This window comes from Vitis riparia, chromosome 8 (genome assembly GCF_004353265.1).
Source record: "Vitis riparia cultivar Riparia Gloire de Montpellier isolate 1030 chromosome 8, EGFV_Vit.rip_1.0, whole genome shotgun sequence".
Lineage (NCBI taxonomy): Eukaryota > Viridiplantae > Streptophyta > Magnoliopsida > Vitales > Vitaceae > Vitis > Vitis riparia.
The window spans coordinates 14,013,875-14,034,396 of record NC_048438.1 but is presented as its reverse complement, the minus strand read 5'-3'; the positions used below and the strand labels follow the sequence as shown (position 1 = coordinate 14,034,396).

The 20,522-nt window shown below is 38.9% G+C and overlaps 4 protein-coding genes across 6 annotated transcripts; 2 read left to right on the top strand and 2 right to left on the bottom strand.

Moving 5' to 3' along the window:
• The first annotated feature begins 219 nt into the window (after positions 1-219).
• On the top strand, positions 220-2,138 carry LOC117919868 (protein ALUMINUM SENSITIVE 3). The gene is made up of 3 exons (XM_034837144.1): positions 220-542; positions 1,029-1,274; positions 1,630-2,138. The coding sequence occupies exons 1-3, from the start codon at positions 309-311 to the stop codon at positions 1,942-1,944; spliced, it is 795 nt and encodes a 264-aa protein (XP_034693035.1). The 5' UTR covers positions 220-308; the 3' UTR covers positions 1,945-2,138.
• Positions 2,139-2,787: 649 nt separating this feature from the next.
• Positions 2,788-4,003, bottom strand: LOC117921099 (pathogenesis-related protein 1C). The gene has a single exon (XM_034838894.1). The coding sequence runs from the start codon at positions 3,844-3,846 to the stop codon at positions 3,100-3,102; it is 747 nt and encodes a 248-aa protein (XP_034694785.1). The 5' UTR covers positions 3,847-4,003; the 3' UTR covers positions 2,788-3,099.
• A 1,148-nt stretch (positions 4,004-5,151) lies between these two features.
• LOC117920890 lies at positions 5,152-12,278 on the top strand. Of its 3 annotated transcripts, XM_034838570.1 has the most exons (5): positions 5,255-5,343; positions 7,165-7,321; positions 7,528-7,700; positions 9,109-9,307; positions 11,600-12,253. In XM_034838570.1, exons 3-5 carry the CDS (start codon positions 7,632-7,634, stop codon positions 11,809-11,811), a joined length of 480 nt encoding a protein of 159 aa, XP_034694461.1. In that variant the 5' UTR covers positions 5,255-5,343; positions 7,165-7,321; positions 7,528-7,631; the 3' UTR covers positions 11,812-12,253. The 3 variants fall into 3 exon arrangements, with proteins under 3 accessions (XP_034694460.1, XP_034694459.1, XP_034694461.1); XM_034838568.1 differs by lacking the exon at positions 7,165-7,321 and having other exon boundaries at positions 5,164-5,343; XM_034838569.1 differs by lacking the exons at positions 7,165-7,321; positions 7,528-7,700 and having other exon boundaries at positions 5,152-5,343; positions 11,600-12,278.
• A 5,760-nt stretch (positions 12,279-18,038) lies between these two features.
• LOC117920639 lies at positions 18,039-20,305 on the bottom strand. The gene is made up of 6 exons (XM_034838240.1): positions 20,012-20,305; positions 19,593-19,671; positions 19,422-19,509; positions 19,131-19,257; positions 18,935-18,996; positions 18,039-18,424 (listed from the first exon to the last, which is right to left on the bottom strand). Exons 1-4 carry the CDS (start codon positions 20,303-20,305, stop codon positions 19,164-19,166), a joined length of 555 nt encoding a protein of 184 aa, XP_034694131.1. The 3' UTR covers positions 18,039-18,424; positions 18,935-18,996; positions 19,131-19,163.
• Between the last annotated feature and the right edge of the window lie 217 nt (positions 20,306-20,522).

The window sequence follows — 20,522 nt, the reverse complement described above, 5'->3', positions numbered from 1 at the left end:
CACGTGTAAAACAACGATCGTCCCATCGATGCTGTGGCGCGTGGGTAATACATCCGGCCCTTCCGGACTCGTCGTACCGTACGTTTGGTTGCTATCGCGGGCATCTTTTTTTATATCTTTTTAGTGGGACCCATCTGTCATTCCTTCAAATGGCAACTCCCCGAGATGACTTATCACCTTCACTCTTTGCCTATCTCACAACTGGGGAAGGTTCGAGCCCCTGCCTTTATCTACGGACCACAGGGTCTGCTGCCTTCTGCATTTCAAGTTCTTGGTTTTCTTTTTTGGTTGATTTGAGGTGAGTAAGGATGGATTTTGACTGGGTGATGGAGTTTTTGAGGGGCATGGTGAAGCCGGTGGCAGCGTTGGCGGTGGTGCTGATGGCGGTGGCGTTGTCGTATTTTCAGAAGTTAGGATTGGAGGGTGAGATGGTATATTCGATATTAAGGGCTTTTCTTCAGCTCTCTGTCATTGGTTTTGTACTGCAGTTCATTTTCACCCAGGCAAACAATGGATGGATCCTGCTTGCTTACTTTTTCATGGTTCGTTTTCTCCTTCTGTTTACTGTTCATATTTACTTCCCATGCTCTTTGTTTCAGAAATTTTAATGGTCGCGCTTCTTTGAAAGTAAGCGACCATAGAAGGAAACTTCTTTGATCAGCACCAGACAAAATAAATAAAGGAAGAAGAAAAGTGTTCCATTTTATGTCTTCTGACTAGCCCTTATGAATTATAACGGAGATATTTCCAAAAAAAAAATAACTTTCAACGGTGACCCAGACGGGCAATTGTTCTTATAAGAGCAGTTTTCTTGTTACCATCCTTTCCTCAGGAAGCTCAATCATTTAATCGTTTTGAGCTGTTGATATGCTTCAGCTAAGTGACAGGAGAAAATGATTGTGATCTCACAAAGAGTCAGATATATGGGTCGGTAGAATCAACTACGTACAAGTCAACCAGTACGATTTTCAAAGATTGATTTTGTCTTGGTTAATGTTTAAAGGTTATTGTTACGTGTGCCCCTGCAGGTATCGGTGGCTGGTTATACAGCGGGCCAGCGTGCTAAACATGTTCCTCGTGGGAAGTATGTTGCTGGAGCTTCTATCTTGGCTGGCACCGCAGTGACCATGTTCCTGCTTGTCGTGCTAAATGTTTTCCCTTTTACGCCGCGCTACATCATCCCAGTTGCGGGAATGATGGTTGGAAATGCAATGACAGTAACTGGGGTTACAATGAAAAGACTCAGAGACGACATCAAGATACAATTGAACCTGGTTAGTAGTTAGTACTATACGTTTTTGGTAAATCGTGCTTATTGTAGATGACCCTTCTTGACCAGTCTTCCTATTTTCCTCTTTTTGTCCCCTTTCGCTCATGGGGAACCTTTCTGACACCTAAACCCTCTGACCTGAATCAAGCCACTTGGGATCCGATGTTACTTGGCAAAAAAAAAAAAAGGGTCTTGTTCTTCCTTGACTTTGTCTTTTGCGAATCCATCTATTTCCCTCGAATGAAAATTCTGCCCTTTCCTGGCAAATGATTGCATTGCCTAATTTCTGAATTTAAGTCAGTTCGGAACTAGGGAACATTTAACATTGACTAAATATGAGTTGTTGTATTCTTGTACAGGTGGAGACAGCATTGGCTCTTGGGGCAACCCCACGCCAGGCCACACTTCAGCAAGTGAAAAGGGCTCTGGTTATTGCACTTTCTCCAGTATTGGACAATGCCAAAACTGTGGGTCTCATCTCACTTCCTGGTGCAATGACGGGCCTTATAATGGGAGGAGCTTCCCCTCTTGAGGCCATTCAACTGCAGATTGTTGTAATGAACATGCTTGTTGGTGCATCAACGGTTAGCAGCATCATGTCAACATACCTTTGTTGGCCTGCCTTCTTCACCAAAGCCTATCAGTTGGAAACCCATGTCTTCCGTTCAGATTGAGGTTCATGCCATTTATGTCCTAGTGCTTATCCCATTGAATGTGATCAAAACTGATACATGAAGTGGGGGAATGGTATAATATGTATCACGTTACTCTGTTTTTGGCAATGGTAGATCATTTTGCATGGATCAATGTTCACAAAAGTCTAGTATTTGAACATTCTGCCTTAGAATGCAAGGCCATCTTGTCACCATGAATTGCAGTGCAGCCATAGAAACTGTAACCTTAGAAAATTGGGCTGGAAGCAGCAAGCCCGATTGTTAAAAAAGGCCAAGGGTCACTTATATTTTAACTGGTTTCCAATTAGAACATAGAAAAAGGCAACCACTACTTGAGATAATACATTTATTAATTCGCTTGGAATAGAAGTTTTTCAATAACCATTCTGTCTTTTTCGTCTGTAGAGGGCTTTCTCACCAATGGTAAGTTTGGTGCTGACTTCTTGGTGGTCGTTTGCACCAATGCCGAAGGTGTTTTAGCACTTGGCAGTGGTGGCTGTGATGGTTTTTTCCAGAGTTTCTTTGCGCTTGAATATTGTTAAAAGAAAAAGCAAAAGAAAACAGAACACAGCCACACAAAATATGGGAGATGATAGTCAACTGAAACGTAATCCGACTTATCTAACTCCATAAATTAGAAACGTTAAATCTTAAAATCATCTGCCTCTTGGGTTCCAGTTCGATTCAAAATCCATAGTAATTAACAATTTGGGAAACTGGTATGAGATAGAAACGGAAGATGATGCCAAAGCTTGGAAGCAGGACTGCATATGACCCTAGGAATAAGTGTTTTGATTAAAAAAAAAAAACATGCATATTTTCTCACATGGTTAGGAAGTAGCTTTCCTTCAAGTTTCCAGAATCAATGTGTCATTCATAGGATGATACAAAACAGAGTCTACATTGCCCAAACGGGAGTTTGACCCATACAGGTGAACAAAAATTATATCAAAATTGCAAAAGTATTATGAAAACAATTTTAAAATATGGACATGGATAAAGGAATGTGTGGTGATGCCATGCCTAAACTTTACATATAGCGAATAAAAATAATATGTGCATGAAAAAATAAATAAATAAAATTTATTGATATAGATGCGTAATATATACAATGGTGAGCTGCGGAGGCAAGTATAAAGGTATGAGGGGGTCCAACTAAGTTTGGGAGGGCTGAGCGGCAGGTGGTGAGGGTGGGGAAGGAGGGTCAATTGAAGTTGGTGGAGTGGTGGAGGAATCTGGCTCTGGTTCGTCGTCCCAATCGGAGTTCCATTTGCTGTCAAAAGGGTTCTCGTTAATATAATTGCCCGGAGGATCGTAGGAACAGATAGCGTACATACCTCCATTGAGGCAATTCACACGGGCGCAGCCCAATCGAACGCTATCCCTCCACACAATCTGGGTGTAGTGGCCACACATTTGGCCCTGTGTGCACTGGTTGGTGTCCTTATTGTAGTACTTGTGCTCTTTCGCCCATGACTCCACCACATCTGTTGGAGTCCAGTGATCCCGCATACCCCAGAATATGTTCTCTCCGTACGGCCCAAACGAGTGTATCATCAGGCAATCAGCTACGCGCTTCGAGGCGAAGCGTCGCGCGTACCGGGCTAGGCCCCTGTCCCATTTGAAAGGCGGTTCCTGGTAGTGGGCGCGGACCACGTTGTGGGCCAGTACAAATTCCCGCGCCATACTTCCCAGAGATAGCTTCCGTTTTGCCGCCGTTCCGTTGGTTGGAGATGGTTCTTGTGCCCACACGGCGTCTAATAGGAGACTCGCCAATATGATAACGACTGCGATGATTGGAGCTTTCGACATCGGCATTGCTGTTCTTGGGTTGTTTCTTTGGCTTTGGCTATGCTGCGGTCCTCTCCTGGTTTTCTTGGTTTTTCCTTCGGCGGCTCTCATAGCTTGAGCCTTGAGAGCGGCAGCTAAAAGAGGTGGAGGAGAGAGGAGAGAGTAGGGTTTATTTTATTCGGGTTCTCAAATTGACTCTGTTTATAAGACTAATCTACCAGACTGCCATGCCTATCTTGTGCTGCCACCTTTTTTCCTTTAACCAATTGCAAGTTCATATACTTTTTATGTCAAATAATTGAATTTATATCACTATTATTTTTACCATAACAAGGGCAATGTTCGTAGTTTTGTTAACATAATGGGGCAAGACTCCAGTTCCATTTGTTATTTTAGTAAATCAAACACGTACCACTTTTTTTGGGTCAATGCTGGAACTGCCGAAGTTTTAGGGTGCCCACAGGTAAATAGTCAAAAATCTGAACGTATGGCGTAAATCCTTCTCTAATGCCAAGTTTGCAATTTGGTAGTTTCTAAAGGTTAAAAATAGCGTGCATGTGAAGAGGACATTATAATCATTACCCGTATTCATGAGAACATGGATATTGAATTATATACTTATGAACACAAATTAAGTTGTACTCTTATGAACACGGACGAAACGTATTCACAAGGAGAGTCATATCATATCAAACACAATCCAAAGTATTCTAATAAATAAAAACAAGATTGTATTCCTATAAACATAAACAATGATTTGTATTATTGACACATAGAAAATCATTTCAACGTGAATTCAATTATAAAGATCCAAAGAATATTTTATATTATAAACTATTTTGATTTAAATGACACTTGCGTTCATGAGAAGGTATAAAAATTGAGGAAAAATCTAAAAATAGCTAGATAAAAAATTAATGTGACAACAACATGATTGACCTTTTTCCTCTACAGTTTGCATTTTGGATGAGTTTCATCTTTAAGAAAATATAAATATATATTAATAAGGATGACATAACAATTTATTCACCATAGAGAAATTCTTACATCTATTTATAATGCCTATTATTCGACCGCCTCGAATTTGTTATTTCAATGATTTTATTGCAATATTTGATGACCCCATTAAGTAGAATCGCAGGGCAGATCGACACGTAAACCTCTTCAGCAGTCAAAGATGACTATCCTTCAAAGTCTAAAATCTAGACGGTTCTGATGCGGCGACTCGTAGAACAACGAGGATGGAATCAGAATTCCGTCCCGAGCAACACCATTAAGTCCGTTACGATGCTGCCACGTGGATCCCATGTCCTATTCGGACCCTCTCCATGTAAGCATCACGTGTCCAAAAGTAGGTCCCACATGTAACGTGGCGACAAATAAGTGGCCGTTATTTGGGTGCGAACTACGCTTCGGCGTGGCAGAGAAGAGATGCAAGGCGGTCATTTCTTTGGACGCAAGTATCAACGAGAGAGATCTTCCCAAATTTTTCATCCATATTCTCTGCAACCGATCAAAGAATCCCTATGTCGCCGATTCGGTTTCTGTCCAATTTTAGGGTTTCTTCTCATTTTCTTGTCTGTTGGATCATCCTCAGCTGCTTTCCAGGTAAAAGTCTTGGGAAACAAACGATTTATTTATTCGCTTGTTCATTTGAGTTCAGCTGTTGCTTAAAAATTCGTCCGAAATTATGATATAATTTTGACTAGCAGTGTGTGAAACGAAGGACTTTTGATTCAATTACGGTTTCTTATTGAACTGATGTTAGTTTTTAGGGCTTTTGAGAGTTGAGATTGGAGGAGATGAATGATGGCGAGACTCTTAAGCAAAAGAGTTTTGGTCTCTATCTATCTATCCATCTATGGCACAAACAAATTCCATACTGAGAACATGACCTGGTAGACATTTGGGAGCTATGGTACCAACGGTTTAGGCAATAGGGCCGTGGCTATCAATTGTTGTATTATTCATGCAGCTAGGGCAGTGTTGCATAATTATATTTTTTTATGTGTCAGCCTTTTTGGTCCATGTTTAACAATGATCAAAAGAAAAAAAAAACCCCTTCGTGGTGGCATCCACCTAATAAACTCGATATGGAGGAACACAATTATAAACTCTCATTGAAATCATGGGCTTACCATAATACCTAGCTTGATGATCATCTTAATTACCTCCAAATTTGATCTCTTTGTGACTTTATACAAAGCAACTTTTAGTAAAGGCGAGTGTCTGTTAGAAATACAGAGGCTTGACCTCTTTTAGCATACAGAGCTATGTATTGTATGGCTCTTCTCCCAGTCCTAAGAGAACCTCCATGGAGCTTGACCCTGAGTTTTGGGCAAAATGACACCTAAGAGACAAGTATGTTATTTAAATAACAAGCCATGCTGCCTGGGCACACTGTATAAAGGGCATAACCCAGAGAAAGAGTATCAAGAAAATAATCCCCCAGTACTGATAGGCAAGCTGTGGGTGGATAACTGTTTAAGCTGGGTACTGGTTAATTGTGCATGCAGTGGACAAAAAACCTACAAACGTTACTCTTCGCTTATGCAAGAAGCATTATGCGTTTTGGGTGGGCAGTGATACTCATGGTTATTCCATGCAAACACTATTAGATGAATTGCTTAGCCTTTATTACAATCTGTCCTCCAAGAACTCTTCTTCGTATATGGGTCAAGGTCTCTTTCTTTTTTGTTTTTTTGATAAGTAAACAAGAATATATGCTACATTTGTATGTGCTCAGAGCATTTGATTACTTCACAAGCATTTAATTGGATAAAATGTCCAGGGACCATGGTTCATCCCTTTGCTCGGAAAGTGTGAGGTTTAATTGGGAAAGATAGAGGTAATGGCTAAAGAGATAAAAGGAAGTGGTGATAAAAGTGGTACACTTGTGTCCTTGAGTGGCTAATTTAAGATTCATCCACAGGGAAAGAGATTCCACTGCTATATATTGGTAAAGTTAGCCAATTTATTTTATATTTGTATCCTTCTATTTTTATATAAATTGATTTTTTTTATAAATATTAAAATAAATATATAAATATAAATGTCTATTATATTATGTATTATAAAATATATATTATATTCTTTGGCACCTTCTGCAGTTGGCATAGGCTAGAACTTCTATGGTATCCAAGAAATAACAAGTGGCTAAGTTTAGGACTCAGGATTTGGAGATATTAGGAAAAACAGCTAAGTCCGGGATACCCCTGTGCATAAGTGAAATTTGTTTCAGTTGAGAATTCCAAGAATGGGAATATTTGTAGGCACCCAAAAAGACTAAAAGAGAGTTGATGGAGGTCGCATCAACATAACTTGATGTGATTGCTCTTTTTTTTTCATATATATATACATTTTTTAATAGTGAGAAAGCTATTTATGTTGTTCTTCTTCTTGTTATTTTGTTTTTATTATTGTTATTAGAGGCAAGTGAGAATCTTTCGCCACCAATATTGATGATGTTGAACAATAACTTCAAGACTGGGATTGACCCTCTATTGGATTGCACCTGTGTTTATTCTTTCTTCTGTGATATTTAATTCTCTATAGTGATTTTCCTGAGCTTCTGGTGAAAATTGAGGTATGTGAACTAATTTTCTTTGGGTTATTAATGTCGAGAAAACTTGTTTGGGGAGAATTTGTGTTGAGAAAGTTTTTAAAGTTTATCCTTCTTGATAACATTAACTTATATGCTTAAGTTTTAAATGCTTTTGTAAATTCTATCTGAAAGTTTTAGGTTCTTCTTACTCATTGTCTGACTGTTTGGTGACAATCTCTCCTTTTCAGGGTTCATATCTTCTGCAATTGTTACACTTGATTCTGTTCAGATTTTTAAAACCCACGAGTGGCTAGAAAAACCAACATTTTATTTTCAATGTCAAGGAGAGAATATGACAGTTATACCAGATGTGAAGAAAACACATGTCTTATATACTTTTAAGGGTGAAGAATCTTGGCAGGTTTGTAGAGAATGATCCTTTTCTCTGGGAAGTTTGCTACACTTTTAGAAATATATTTTTGTTCTAGCTTATCTTTGTAAAAACTGCACATGAGTTTCATGAAGTGCTTTTATGGGTACTTTAGTTTTCTCCATGATGCATGCGGGCAATTAAAGAATCCTATTCTCATGACCAATAAGAAGTTCCTCCAAATACTCTACTTGTGGTTCTTCTTTAGTTATGAGTTTGCAATTAAGTTGAACCAAGTTCCAGAAGCTCCTAGCAAATAGAGTTGGAAGAATTCACTTCTACCTCTGTCATAGAAACTGTCTGCAAAAGAAGGAGCCTACATAAGAACAAACAATTTGCATTTTAGGACCTTTGCCAGTTGAGCGAACTCTGAAGAACATGCTGTCATGCTTCTAGATATATGTTGCCTCCTGTAACTGGATGCTTCCTGAATCTATGCTTATCAAGACTTAGAGCATGATTCTTGACTAACTAGTCCTAGAGTATATGTAGATAACCTAACTTCTTGCAGAATTAGGAAATATGCTGAAACAGGTCTTAATCTAAACCAAAGGAGAGTGAGAATGCTCATCAGGTTTCACAAAATAGAAAATCACTAGCGAGCAGTTGTATATCTTCTGCCTATTATATTTTTGTGGGGAAGATTGCTTTCAATATTTTGAAAAAATTAGAACTCATAGTTTGCTTCATTCATTGGGATAGCCCGACAACTGACATTTGCATAGGCATCTGCAGTGATAAATCATGGATGTCTTCCAGGCTTGTATTTTTCTTCTTTTCATTGAATAGCTTTTCATGATGGGGTATTTATTGTTGTGGTATTTGCTGAACCTTCAAACTGATTTGGAGACCTGCAAAGGCTTGAATTTGGGGTTTGTGAGCTTGGACATAGTAGTAGTGATTATATCATTTCCTCTTCATTTGCCTATCAAAAAAGAAAAAAAGAAAAAAAAAAAAGAAAAAAAAAAAAAGAAAAGAAAAGGCAATCATTTCCTCTACATTTGTGATGTGTGATTGGCCTTATTAATTTATTTGGAGATTGACCTTACCAATGTCATGGCTCATGCTGTGAGCAAAAGGTCTATATGCTTGTTGGTCTTTCGGCATCTCTCAACCACACATGTACTAATAAAAATGATGTTTTTCTGCCCAATGACTGTCACACCAAGCACCCATACGTAGTGCAATGTTAATGAACCTACTTATTGGATAGAAATGTGGTGAAAGTTTGTTCATCGAGCTTTTTACTGAGAAGCTTGAAAATGCTTTTGTGCAGGTGTTCATTTATATGTGAGCTTATGTGTTTGCCATGTTCTAACTGTTTAAGCTTAGTTCAGCTGAAGTAGTTAAGCATTGCTTTTGTGGAGTAGCTAATAATGTAATTGTGAAATGTTTTCAGCCTCTGACAGAAATTGCAGTTAAAAAATGCAAGCGCTGTGGGTTCTATGAACAGGACAGCATAAAATCAGATGATGTGTTCGATGAGTGGGAGTTCTGCCTTTCTGATTTTATAGCTTCTGATGGAAAATATGTTCATTTCAAGAACAAAGAATTCAATGCCACATTTTTATGTCCAGAGTGTATACCTCTTCAAAAAGGTTAGTATCTTCTTATATCTATTCATTGGTGTCAATTTATTTTAATTCATGTTATTAATCTAGACAATGCATTCTAAAGCTGATTTGTCATATTAGTAGGTCAGTGTGGGGGCTTTTGGGGAACTTGGAAAATTTGTTGTGCAATTTGTGAAGAGAGATTTATTCCATCATATGTCAATTTTGCCTCATTTCGCATAACAACTCCATCGAGGTAATGTTTTTGTGTCATAAAATGTATTAGGAGTACAAAATGGACTTGTCCATTTTTGGAACATCTAAATGCACGTATCATTAAGAAACAAATGAGCATGAAGTTGTATGGCTAAATTGAATGTCTGGGGATAGTTTCTTTAATGATCTTTAGGACAGTTCCTTGAATGAGCACTAGCATCTTGGGAGTAGTTTAGGAAAATGATGATTAAAATGATAATGGGGATTTGCTAAAAATGCTTGCATTTCATGTGGAGAGGTGACAAGGGGGAGGTGGTGTCCTATTTGTTGTTTGCAAATGACACCCTTTCTTTTTGTGAGACTTCTCAAGATCAATTGATCTATTTAAACTGGTTGATGTGGTTTGAAGCCACATCAAGTCTAAAAATTAACTTAAAAAAGAATGAGGTGATTCCAATTGGAAGGGTGGATAACATGGGAGGAGTTGTCCCATGAATGGGGTTGCAGGGTAGGAGAGCTTCCATCTCCTTATCTGGGCCTTCCATTGGACGCTCCTTTTAAATCAATGGCGGTTTGGGATGAGATAGAAGTGTTGTTTTACAAAAGGTTGTTGATATGGAAAGACAATATTTCTTTAAAAGGGAAGGCTTATTTTGATCTGGAACAAATTATCCAACTTGCCCATATTTTTATATCATTGTTTAGTATTTCAAGAGAAGTCAAGTTAAGGCTTGAGAAAATTCAAAGAGATTTAGACTCCATGTGGTAGTGCTTTTAAATAGCACTTCTAGCATAAAGCGTTTTTTAAGAAAATTCAGGAGTTTGGAAAATTTTTAAAAACCCTTTTAAAAGTTGAAAAATCACTTGTAGTGCTTCCTAGATAAGTATTTGATGGTGATTCCCCCAAAAACATTTTTAGAGGAAACACTTCAAATAGAAATACTATTAAACACACTCTTACTCTAGGGAGGTCGGGCTTTGAAAGGATAGAAGCCTGAAGTTTGAATTGTCAAATTAGAAAAAAGACTTTGAAAGAAGTTTTGACACCCCCTCCTTAATCTTAGAGTCCTCCATGAGCCCTACGCCATGCCCTGTTATTTGGCCAATGTTATTCCTTCTCTTAAGCACATGTTCCATTTTGTGAAAAAATTAGTATTCTTATCTGTCTTATCTCCATTCTCCAACCACAATTCTTGACTTCTATATATCTAAGCAATTTTTGACACAGGACAATTAGTCCAAAGAAAATAGTCAAACAAGTTTCAGAATATTATTTAAATTACCTAGGAAAACTTGACTATATTCTTGGGACTAGCTGTCCTGTGTCAGAAACTAAATCACCTAGGAAACTTGAGACTTGTAGTACTTGGTTACTTATATTAGATATTTATGAGTTTTCATTTTCTAAAAGTTGGAAGTTGTGAAGACATTAAAGGGTTATTGGGAAAAATGATGGAAAGAGATCTTTTGCCTTTTGTTCTAAATTTTCAGTTAATAGAAATCTCTTCTTGAGAATTCCTTTGGTGGATTCTAGACTTTCTTGGGTTAGACATATTCTATCCTTTTTTTTTCTTTCTTGCTTGTTGCATCAGTTTCTTTCAAACAGGCCCACCGATTATATTTCTTTGACTGCCACTCTTCTAGTCTCAACCTTGACAGAGAGAAAAGCTTCCCTCTTCTTTGAATCCTAAAAACCAATTTGATCTAAGGTACTTGTCATCCAAGGTGTTGCATTCCCAAACACCTCTTTGTTCCAAACATTTAGATCTCCCTTCAAGGGCTTTGAATTTAGAGGTAAGAACAAAGCTAAAAGAACCTTGAAATCCTCTCCCAGCCACCAGTTTTTAATTAAGTCCGTAAGTCCCCATTTTAAGATGCATATTCTCAGATTATACTGCTTTTAGTTCACATTCATGTGCTACCTTAAGATGCTTTGATGTTTGTTCTTCTTGGTTCCTCCAGTTTTTGTTAAACTGAATGATTCTATTCATCTTCTAGATCATTCTAAATGGTTTGAGGGTGTAGGACTTGAAACTTTCTTTAACCCTTTGATTTGCAATGACTCTGTTTTTGAACTCAAACATGTTTATCTAGTCTGATTATGTTCCCTTGTTTTTGTAGCTTCTGACCACACTACTGGCTCACATAATGGAGGAAAGGGAGTGCATCTCGTTCTAGTGATAATGGTCAGTGCTTTGGTTTCAATTGTATCTGTTTTAGCAGTTGTGGCTGTGTATAAGTACTGGCAAAAGAGGAAGAGGGAGCAAGATCAGGCTCGGTTTCTGAAGCTTTTTGAAGATGGTGATGACATTGAGGATGAATTGGCACTGTAATATGATAAGTGGCATCTTATGTTGCTTCACAACCTCCTACTACTTGTACAGCAAGTTGGGCCTGGCCAATTTTGTTCCGTTGGAAGAAGAGGACAACACGCGACCAGACATCAACAAATAAGGGGGTAGCTCTCTTCTGAAAGAAAGCCAAAAGCTATTATGCATTTTGCAGTTTCTGGATGTAGATCCTGGAAAAAATTAGTCTGCCTCATTGTAGAGGGTTGTCTAAATGATTTAGAGCTGGTATGATATGTGGGAAGCTAATTGATTTAAGGCCCATGCCAATCACCCAAATGGTTCATGGTCCATGATAACACCAACCAGCGTTGAACCTGTCACTTCCATAGGGATGCTTGCATTACAAATAGAGATTGGTGGAATTTGATAATTAGTTTTGATTCCACAGGAACACTAGTAATTGTACATGATTTTATTGATTTAATCTCCAGGCGTCCTCTCGGTGATCACATGCTTGGAAAATGCATTTAACTGATTTATTTATTGGAAGACGAGGAAAAGCATACGAGTAAAAAAAAAAAAGAGAGAGGAATCAGTTAACATCACTCTAACCTCATAAAGTAGAGGCCCTAAATTCACATGTTGAAACAACCCTTACACATGATCACTTATCATGCCTGGACTCATGAGTTCTTGCAGTACAGTTTCGAGAGGTGTGCTTCAGATCTCCATTAGCTCCCTTGTACACTGATTCACCACCTAAATGAATTTCCAAAAAGATAATCAGCAGTTCCCTTCCATGGATTCCCATGGTCGTAAGCTTCCTGTTCACCATAGTTTTTCTGGTCTTTCTGGAAGAAACAAGGCCGGTAGCCAAAGATGCCTTGATAAATTCCCAATTCATCTGGAAAGCTTTGTGTGAGTTTCGGTTCTTGCCAGTTAGATTCGTAAAAATCTTCCTCTGCACCACATCCAAACCAGGACCCATAACTAGACCAAGGACCGTAATTATCATAAGCAGGCTGCTTTTCCACCTCTTTGTAGTAGCTGTCATACTCTTCTCCACCGTGGTAGGAGTCCTCAGTCTTCTCCAATCCACCACTATACCCATTGTCATCGGTGCCCCGTCCACAAAACTGGAAATCCTCTCCCCAGCATTGATAAATAGATGGGTCATATTCACTCAGCCAATTTGAACCGCCATTGTAAAGCTGTTGCTTTTCCTCATCATCGCCCAAAGCTGGTCTGTTTGTAAGATCATGCTCCTCCACTTCTTGGGGCCAAAATATGGAACCATAACCAGACCTCTCTTGAGGGGGAGAGTCAGAGTCTGAAACAGGATGAGGATAATAAAATATTGCATCTAATATTAGATGAAGAGGTTTTTCATAGACGCCAACAATATCACGACTGAGACCATATGCAATGGCATCATTGTTGTTGAATTCCCGGTCGTAAAAGCCAACAGCAAAGCTTGCCATTGCAGACTGAGCTTCAGCTCCCACACTTGCTTCAGATCACAGAGACTCTTGGCAACGAGTGTTGTTCCTAGAAAAGGCATTTTAAAGTTGACGAGAATCAAGAAATGCTGTTTCAGTGTCCCACTATCCAGCGAATAATCAGAGATTCCATTCCTCCTGAAAATCTGTGTATGAAGATAAAATTCTGATAACCTACATGCCTAGCCAACCTTCTTTAACAGAATCTCTTTTTGGTACAAAAGTAGAGAAAAGGTGGGCATCTTAGGGAGAAGGGCGCGGCTAAATTGGTTTCCAGAAAATCCTAGTGATTTGTTTTCAGATATCCATCCATTTTGTTGTTGATAAGAGGGCACTGCTCCCTTTTAGACACTGTCTATCCCCAGGCTGCCTTCTTAAGCAAAGTTAATCTCCTACCTCTAGGAGCCCCTAATACCAACTTAAATGGTACATGCAAAATTAAAAGGCGTGAGGCATTTATCTGGGATTATGGCAGACTGCAGAGACCCAAAAGGAGGTGACATAGGCACCGACCTACCAGCTGTGGTGCAGGGTGTCTTTATCTATGACAGAATATCCATAGCAAAGGCAAACAGAAAATGCTTAACATAAATATCTTGATATGCTTCCATTACTTGGCTCTAATCCACTTCACTTGATAGGTTGTTCTCTCCGACTATTGTTTCAGAAATATGACATAATGCATCATTTACGGATTTCTCTTAGTTCCGCCTACATTTGGCAGGTATCTACATTTCCTCCTGGAAAAAGGAATTAACAAATCTACACTATCATCAACATAATTAAAATAATAATAATAATAATAATAATATTAATTGGGAATGCCGGATGAGGGGTGAAAAGAAAAAATTGTTTTACTTTTGAAGAAGTTGAAGAAGACGGCTAGTGGGGGGGACCCCTTGTAGAGGGAGAAGGAAGAAAGCGGTGTCCACATCGTGCTCTAAAAGGAAACTTAAGAGATCGAATTGCACAGTTAGCTATGGAGAGCCTGTGCTTGTGAATAGGAGTGGTAAGAACAATTGGGAACTGATTCTAGTGAATTGATAAAGATCAAAATCCTCTCTTGGAATGTTAGAGGGCTCAATGACAAGGAGAAAAGGAGGATGATTAAGTCAGTGGTTAGATCTCATAAGGCAGATTTGGTTTGTTTTTTAGAAACAAAGGTGTAGGAGATGTCGTTAAAGGAGGTGAAAAGCTTGGGTGCTAGAAGGTTTATGGACTAAGGTGCAATTGATGTTAGGGGTGCCTCAGGAGGCATCCTGATTCTTTGGATCTCTTGGAGTTAGAGTGCGGGTGTCTTTCAATGTGCTCTCCCTATAATTGTCTTTGATCATTGCACCATTTCTTTGAAAGGTGGAGGGGTTAAAAAAGGCAAGACTCCTATTCGCTTTGAGAATATGTGGCTCATGTCAGATGGGTTCAGGTTCAAAGAGCTAGTGAGAGAGTGGTGGACCAAGTACTCAGTTGCAGGGTCTAACAACCATTGCCTTGTTGAGAAGTTGAAAGCTATTAAAAAGGATCTAAGAAGATGGAATAAAGAAGTTTTTTGTAATGTCTTTGTTAGAAAATCAGAAGCTCTCTCTCGAATTCAATTCTCGGATTCTAAGGAGAGTGTTAATCCCTTGTTTTTTAAGGAAGCAGAGGCTCAAATGGGGGATTTGGAGGAATACAAGAATTATGTTTTAATGGAAAAAACTTCTTGGAGACAAAAATCAAGGGAAACCTGGTTAAAGAAAGGAGACAAGAATACTAGGTTTTTTCATAAGATGGCCTATGCTAGGGCGAGAAGGAATTTTTTATCCAAGGTGAAAATTAATGGGGTCACTCTTAATGATGAGAAAGATATCAAGTCTGGGGTGTGTAGGGCTTATCGGACTTTGTTATTGGAAAATGAGATTGGAGACAACAAATTGGGGATTTACAATTTCGTGTTATGGGGACAAAAAAGTCCAGAAGTTTAGAGGTGCCTTTCTCAGAAGAAGAAGTGTTCAAAGCCTTGTGCAGCCTCTCCGACGATAAACCACCTAGCATAGATGGCTTCACCATGACATTTTGGCAATTTTCCTGGGAATTTACCAAATACGAGATTATGACCATTTTTTGGTGACTTTTTTCGCCTTGGCACTTTTCAGAGGAGTCTCAACTCCATTTTTCTCGTTTTGATCCCAAAAAAGAGGGGGAAGGGGGGTGTGGAAGAGTTGAAAGATTTCAGATCAATCAGTTTAGTTGGGAGTCTTTACAAGTTGCTCACCAAAGTCTTGGAAAATGGGCTAAAACTAGCTGTGGGAGAGGTGGTTTTAAAGTTCTAGCATGCCTTTATTCAGGATAGCAGATTCTGGATGTTGCGTTCATTGCAAATGAAGCTATACACTCCAAGTTGAAAGTAATTTCTCTAGTTTCCTTCTGAAATTAGACATTGAGAAGGCGTTTGATCATGACAATTGGGACTGCCTTCTGTTAGTTATGTCCAAGATGAGGTTTGGGCATAGATGGATTAATTGGATTAGGTGGTGCATCTCCATAACTAATTTCTCAGTTTTATTTAATGGAACCCCTTCAGGCTTTTTTCGTAGCACTAGGAGTTTGAGACAACGTGACTCATTATCTCTTTATCTCTTCATTTTAGTCATGGAGGCTTTCAGTTAGCTGTTGTTCAGAGCCAGAAGTGGGGGTTTCATCGAGAGGTTTAAGGTGGGAAGTAGTAGTGGAATAAGAAGGGATCTACTCCATCTTCTATTTGCTAACGACACACTATTATTTTGCGAGGCCAATAGTGAGTAGCTGAGATACTAGAGTTGGGTGTTCTTATGGTTCGAGGCGATTTTTGGTTTAAAAGTGAACAGGGATGAAAGTGAGGCTATCCTTGTAGGAAAGATTGATTCTTTAGAGAATATTGTTTCGGTGATGGGGTGTAGAGTTGGGAAGCTTCCTACTTCTTATTTGAGTCTTCCCTTGGGTGCCCCTTTCAAATCATCAAGGGTGTGGGATGTAGTGGAAGAGAGATTCAGAAAATGTTTGTCCTTGTGGAAGAGGCAACATCTCTCTAAGGGGAGAGACTTACTTTGATAAAGAGCACTCTTTCAAGTCTCCCAATTTACTTTCTCTCTTTATCATTCCACGGAAGGTGTGTATAAGACTTGAAAAGATTCAAAGAGACTTCTTGTGGGGCGGTGGTGCCTTGGAGAAAAAATTGCACTTGGTGAATTGGAGTTCAATTTGTGTTGATATGAGGCAAGGAGGCTTAGGTATTCACAACCTTGTGACCCTAAACAAAGCCTTACTTGGGAAGTAGAGTTGGTGATTTGTTGTAGAGAGAGATTCCTTGTGGAAACAAGTCATCATAGACAAATTTGGGGTAGAGAAAGGATGTTGGTGTTCGAGAGAAGTGAGGAGAGCCTATGGTGTGGGAGTGTGGAAAGCTATTAGAAAAGACTGGAAAAGTATTCGCTCTAGACCTCGCTTTATTGTAGGGAATGGGAAGAATGTCAAATTTTGGAAGGATTTGTGGTGTGAGAACCAAACGTTGAAAGATGATTTCCCTAATTTGTTCCTGTTGGCGGTCAACAAGGATGAGTGGGTGTTTGATGCTTGGGAGGAGAGCGGGGAGGTAGGTAGCTAGAATCCTTTGTTTTCAGGACACTTTAATGATTGGGAAATGGAAGAGGCAGAGGGATGGTTCCGGAAATTGCATCCTTTGGTTTTGAATAGAGATGTAGAAGATGTCTTGAGTTGGAAGAATAGCAAGAACGACTCATTTTCTATCAAATCACTCTACCGTTCCCTCACAAGAGCCTCTAGTGACCCTTTTCCTTGGAGTATTATTTGGAGGTCTTCGGCTCCAATGAAGGTAAGCCGTTTTGCTTGGGAAGCATCTTGGAACAGAATCTTGGCCATTGATCAACTCAAAAGAAGGGGCTGGAATATGCCGAATAGGTGTTACTTGTGTAAAATGGAAGAGGAAACCAATGATCACTTGATCCTATTTTGTAAGAAGGCTACAATGCTATGGAGCTTGCTTTTCTCTTTATTTGATGTGCAATGGGTCCTACACTCCTCAATGAAAAGAAATTTGATTGGTTGACATAGTGCTTTTGTGAGTAGGAGAAAGGACAAGGCTTGGAAAGTTGCCCCATTTGTTTAATGTGGACCTTATAGAAGGAAAGAAATGAGAGAATATTCAATGACACAAAACGATCTAACCAAGCTTTAAAACTTTCTTTTTTGTACACTTTTGTGAATTAGGGTAGTGTGTATTTTAGAGGATCATTCTTTATCCATGATTGATTTTATAGTGGCTTTTATCTAGTTAAGTGAGAGGTTTTCATCTTCCTTTTAGCCTAGCTCTTGGCCATTGTTTGCATACTTCATGTGTACTTTTTTCGCCGCTTCTAGCCTTTACTAATACAAACTCTTATTTACCTATCAAAAAAAAAAACTTTGGTTGTTGGTTTCAAGTCTCGTCCATATCAATCACCAATCCTATGTTCCCCCTCCAAATTGGAGTAATCTCCATTCTCCAACTTAACCATTAATGGAGATTCCTCTGAAGTTCACTGGCATAAAGACTAAAAGGAAAAATTATGTTTTGAGTCACCAACAATAGTGAAGGTAGTTGCCCTCAAGGCAGGTTGAAAGTAATTCCTTAGTCTTCAAGTTGCACTTACCAACCTCTGAACACAGCTAGCTGCCATGAGTCAAGCGAAAGATATGCTGAACCCTAAACTTGACCATGCTACCTGAATCCAAACAAAAACAACTACAATGAAACTATTAACCAACAAAAGTCAATACCAGCCTCTTTGGGGCATTTACTGGAAACTAAAAGGGTCATAATTCCGAGCATCTCTACACAAAGTTCAAAGAAGCACAGAAGTCATAAGATGCTCTCAGATGGTAAAGAAAAAGTGCAAATACAAGCAGTTGCTTCAACTTTGGATTCACTGCAACCCATCAACCTGTTATTCAGGTGAAAGATATTTATTGACAGGGGTAATGCATCCTCAATTACATTTCTATCAATAAGGAAGACTACTTTTAGATTGCTAAGGACCAAATAACCCATCTTTAAAATGTGGATTTAACTGCTTCTGTGCTTGTGGCCACATCGTAATTACAATCTTTCATTCTCCTGCTTCACAGCACAGGACAATAGTTATCTGCAAAAGCAAAAAAGCAATCAAATAAAAATTGCCAATCCTGTCCCATAAGCACAAATAAGTATTTTGAAGAGTAATGTAAAAGATTCAAGTTTAGGGGCTCCAATCGTTCAGAAGGAAGTTTCAAATGGAAGGTTTATAAATATATAGTTCTCATCTTCACTATAAATGGAAAAGCCAGCCTTTTGAGGGGTAAAGCACATTGATAAGTGGTTGTCCACTGGCTCTTCTACGTGCCTTCACATTTCACCACAGTACAGGGTTTGACACACTAACAGACTAATGTTGAAAGTAAGCAAACAGAATGACCCTATGCAGAAAGAGAGAAGTAATCTACATCAACTGATTCCATTGACCAACAGGAATTAATGATTGAGATGAACAAATGATCAGTTAAGCCTTCAGTCAAGAAACTATTATATGTGCACATCTGTACATAAGCCACAGAGAAAACTCTCTTTGATCATGAAATGTTAAAAGGAAACAGGTTAAAAAGAAGTACTGCCTTACCAAGATTATTTGCAATCAAGTTTATGCATTATACCTCAGATGCAATAGAATCTGCTCAGAACCTGTTAGAATGATATGTCAATGTATGATAATTCACTAACTGGACACACATAAAAAAAAAAAAAAACAAGCAAAACTGAAGCCTTCCAGTTCAACCTCACATACTTCACCAAAAAAAGGAAAGAATAGTAATGACCTTGAGCATTCATAACAGGGCAAACCAAATAGTTTAACTAGAATCTGTGCTCCGTACTGCATGAACAAAATTATCCAACTCTTGTGAATGAGAGCCATAAATTGCCTTGATGGTATCTTCACAGAAACTGCAAGCAAGAAAACTGAAATATTACAAGAAAATGATGCTGTGGCACACAATAATTTTTTGTTTTTTTTAGCAGGGGCTAAACAAGATTTAAATTCTTCTTATTTTGTTGTTATTTGTTTCTGAGTGTTCAAGACCGACCACAGAAAACGGATAATGGCCAACCTGCATGCCTCTTTGTTGAATCTCTTCTTGCCAATTCCATACAATGTTTGGAAAACATTTGGCTCCACACGACAAAAATATGGACGATCTGAGATTAAAGGCTGACATGGTGTTAGGAGTTTAAAGGTACAGGCTCCTAAAGATAAATGCTAAGAACAGGCAAATGCTTACCAGAATAAATGGAGCATGTTCGTGTGCTTTTCTCATAGTGTATACACCACCCATCGGGGCCTACCATGCTTCTATAAAGCTGCAATTTATGAAATTAAAATCAGAGAAATAGACAGAAATGAGTACCCATTAAACATCCATATGCACTTGCTAGCACCATCGGGGTAAGAAACATAAAAGATGCCAGAATTAATGTGACGATCGAATTGTACCACAATTATTTTGATGATATAGCTGCCAGTATTTGATTGATTAGGGCGTGTTTATGATGTTGCGTTCATATATGTGGGTCAAAAATAAGCACAAAAACAGGCAAATCCACAGAACCACATTGGGGCTGAGCATCAAAACTCAACCAAGAGTCGAATGAGAAAGCAAGAAATCAGCATTTTATCGAACACGATGTGGGCATAACAAACCTTGACATCAGAAGGGTCGTCGAAGATTTCTTCAGGGGTGGCGAAGGCAGGACCCTTGTCAAGCTTGCAGCAGGCTCCACAACCCTGGATGCACTGCCATGTAGGATCGTTTCTTTTGCCCCCGAACCCAATGCCATCACTGCCTCTGCTCTGCCTTTGCTTTGTCTGGGCCTTCCCCTTCCCCTTCCCCTTCCCCTTCCCCATTCCCATCCCCACCCCCATCCCCTTTCCTTTCTGTGGTTGCTTGTATGCGCCTGACATCATTGTCATGGTACTACACCAGCACAGAGCCATGGCTGGAGACTTTTCGCCGCCCCTCGAAATGACTGTAAATAAGAGGAATGATACGATGCCGTTTTTTCAGGTGGACACAACACCTCTTTGTTTGTTTGTTTTTTTTTTCTTTTTCTTTTTCTTTTTAATTATTATTATTATTATTCTTAAAAAAGGTAATTTTTATTTTTCTTTTTAGAGAAAAAGGGTTAAAGAAAAATTAATAAATAATAAAATA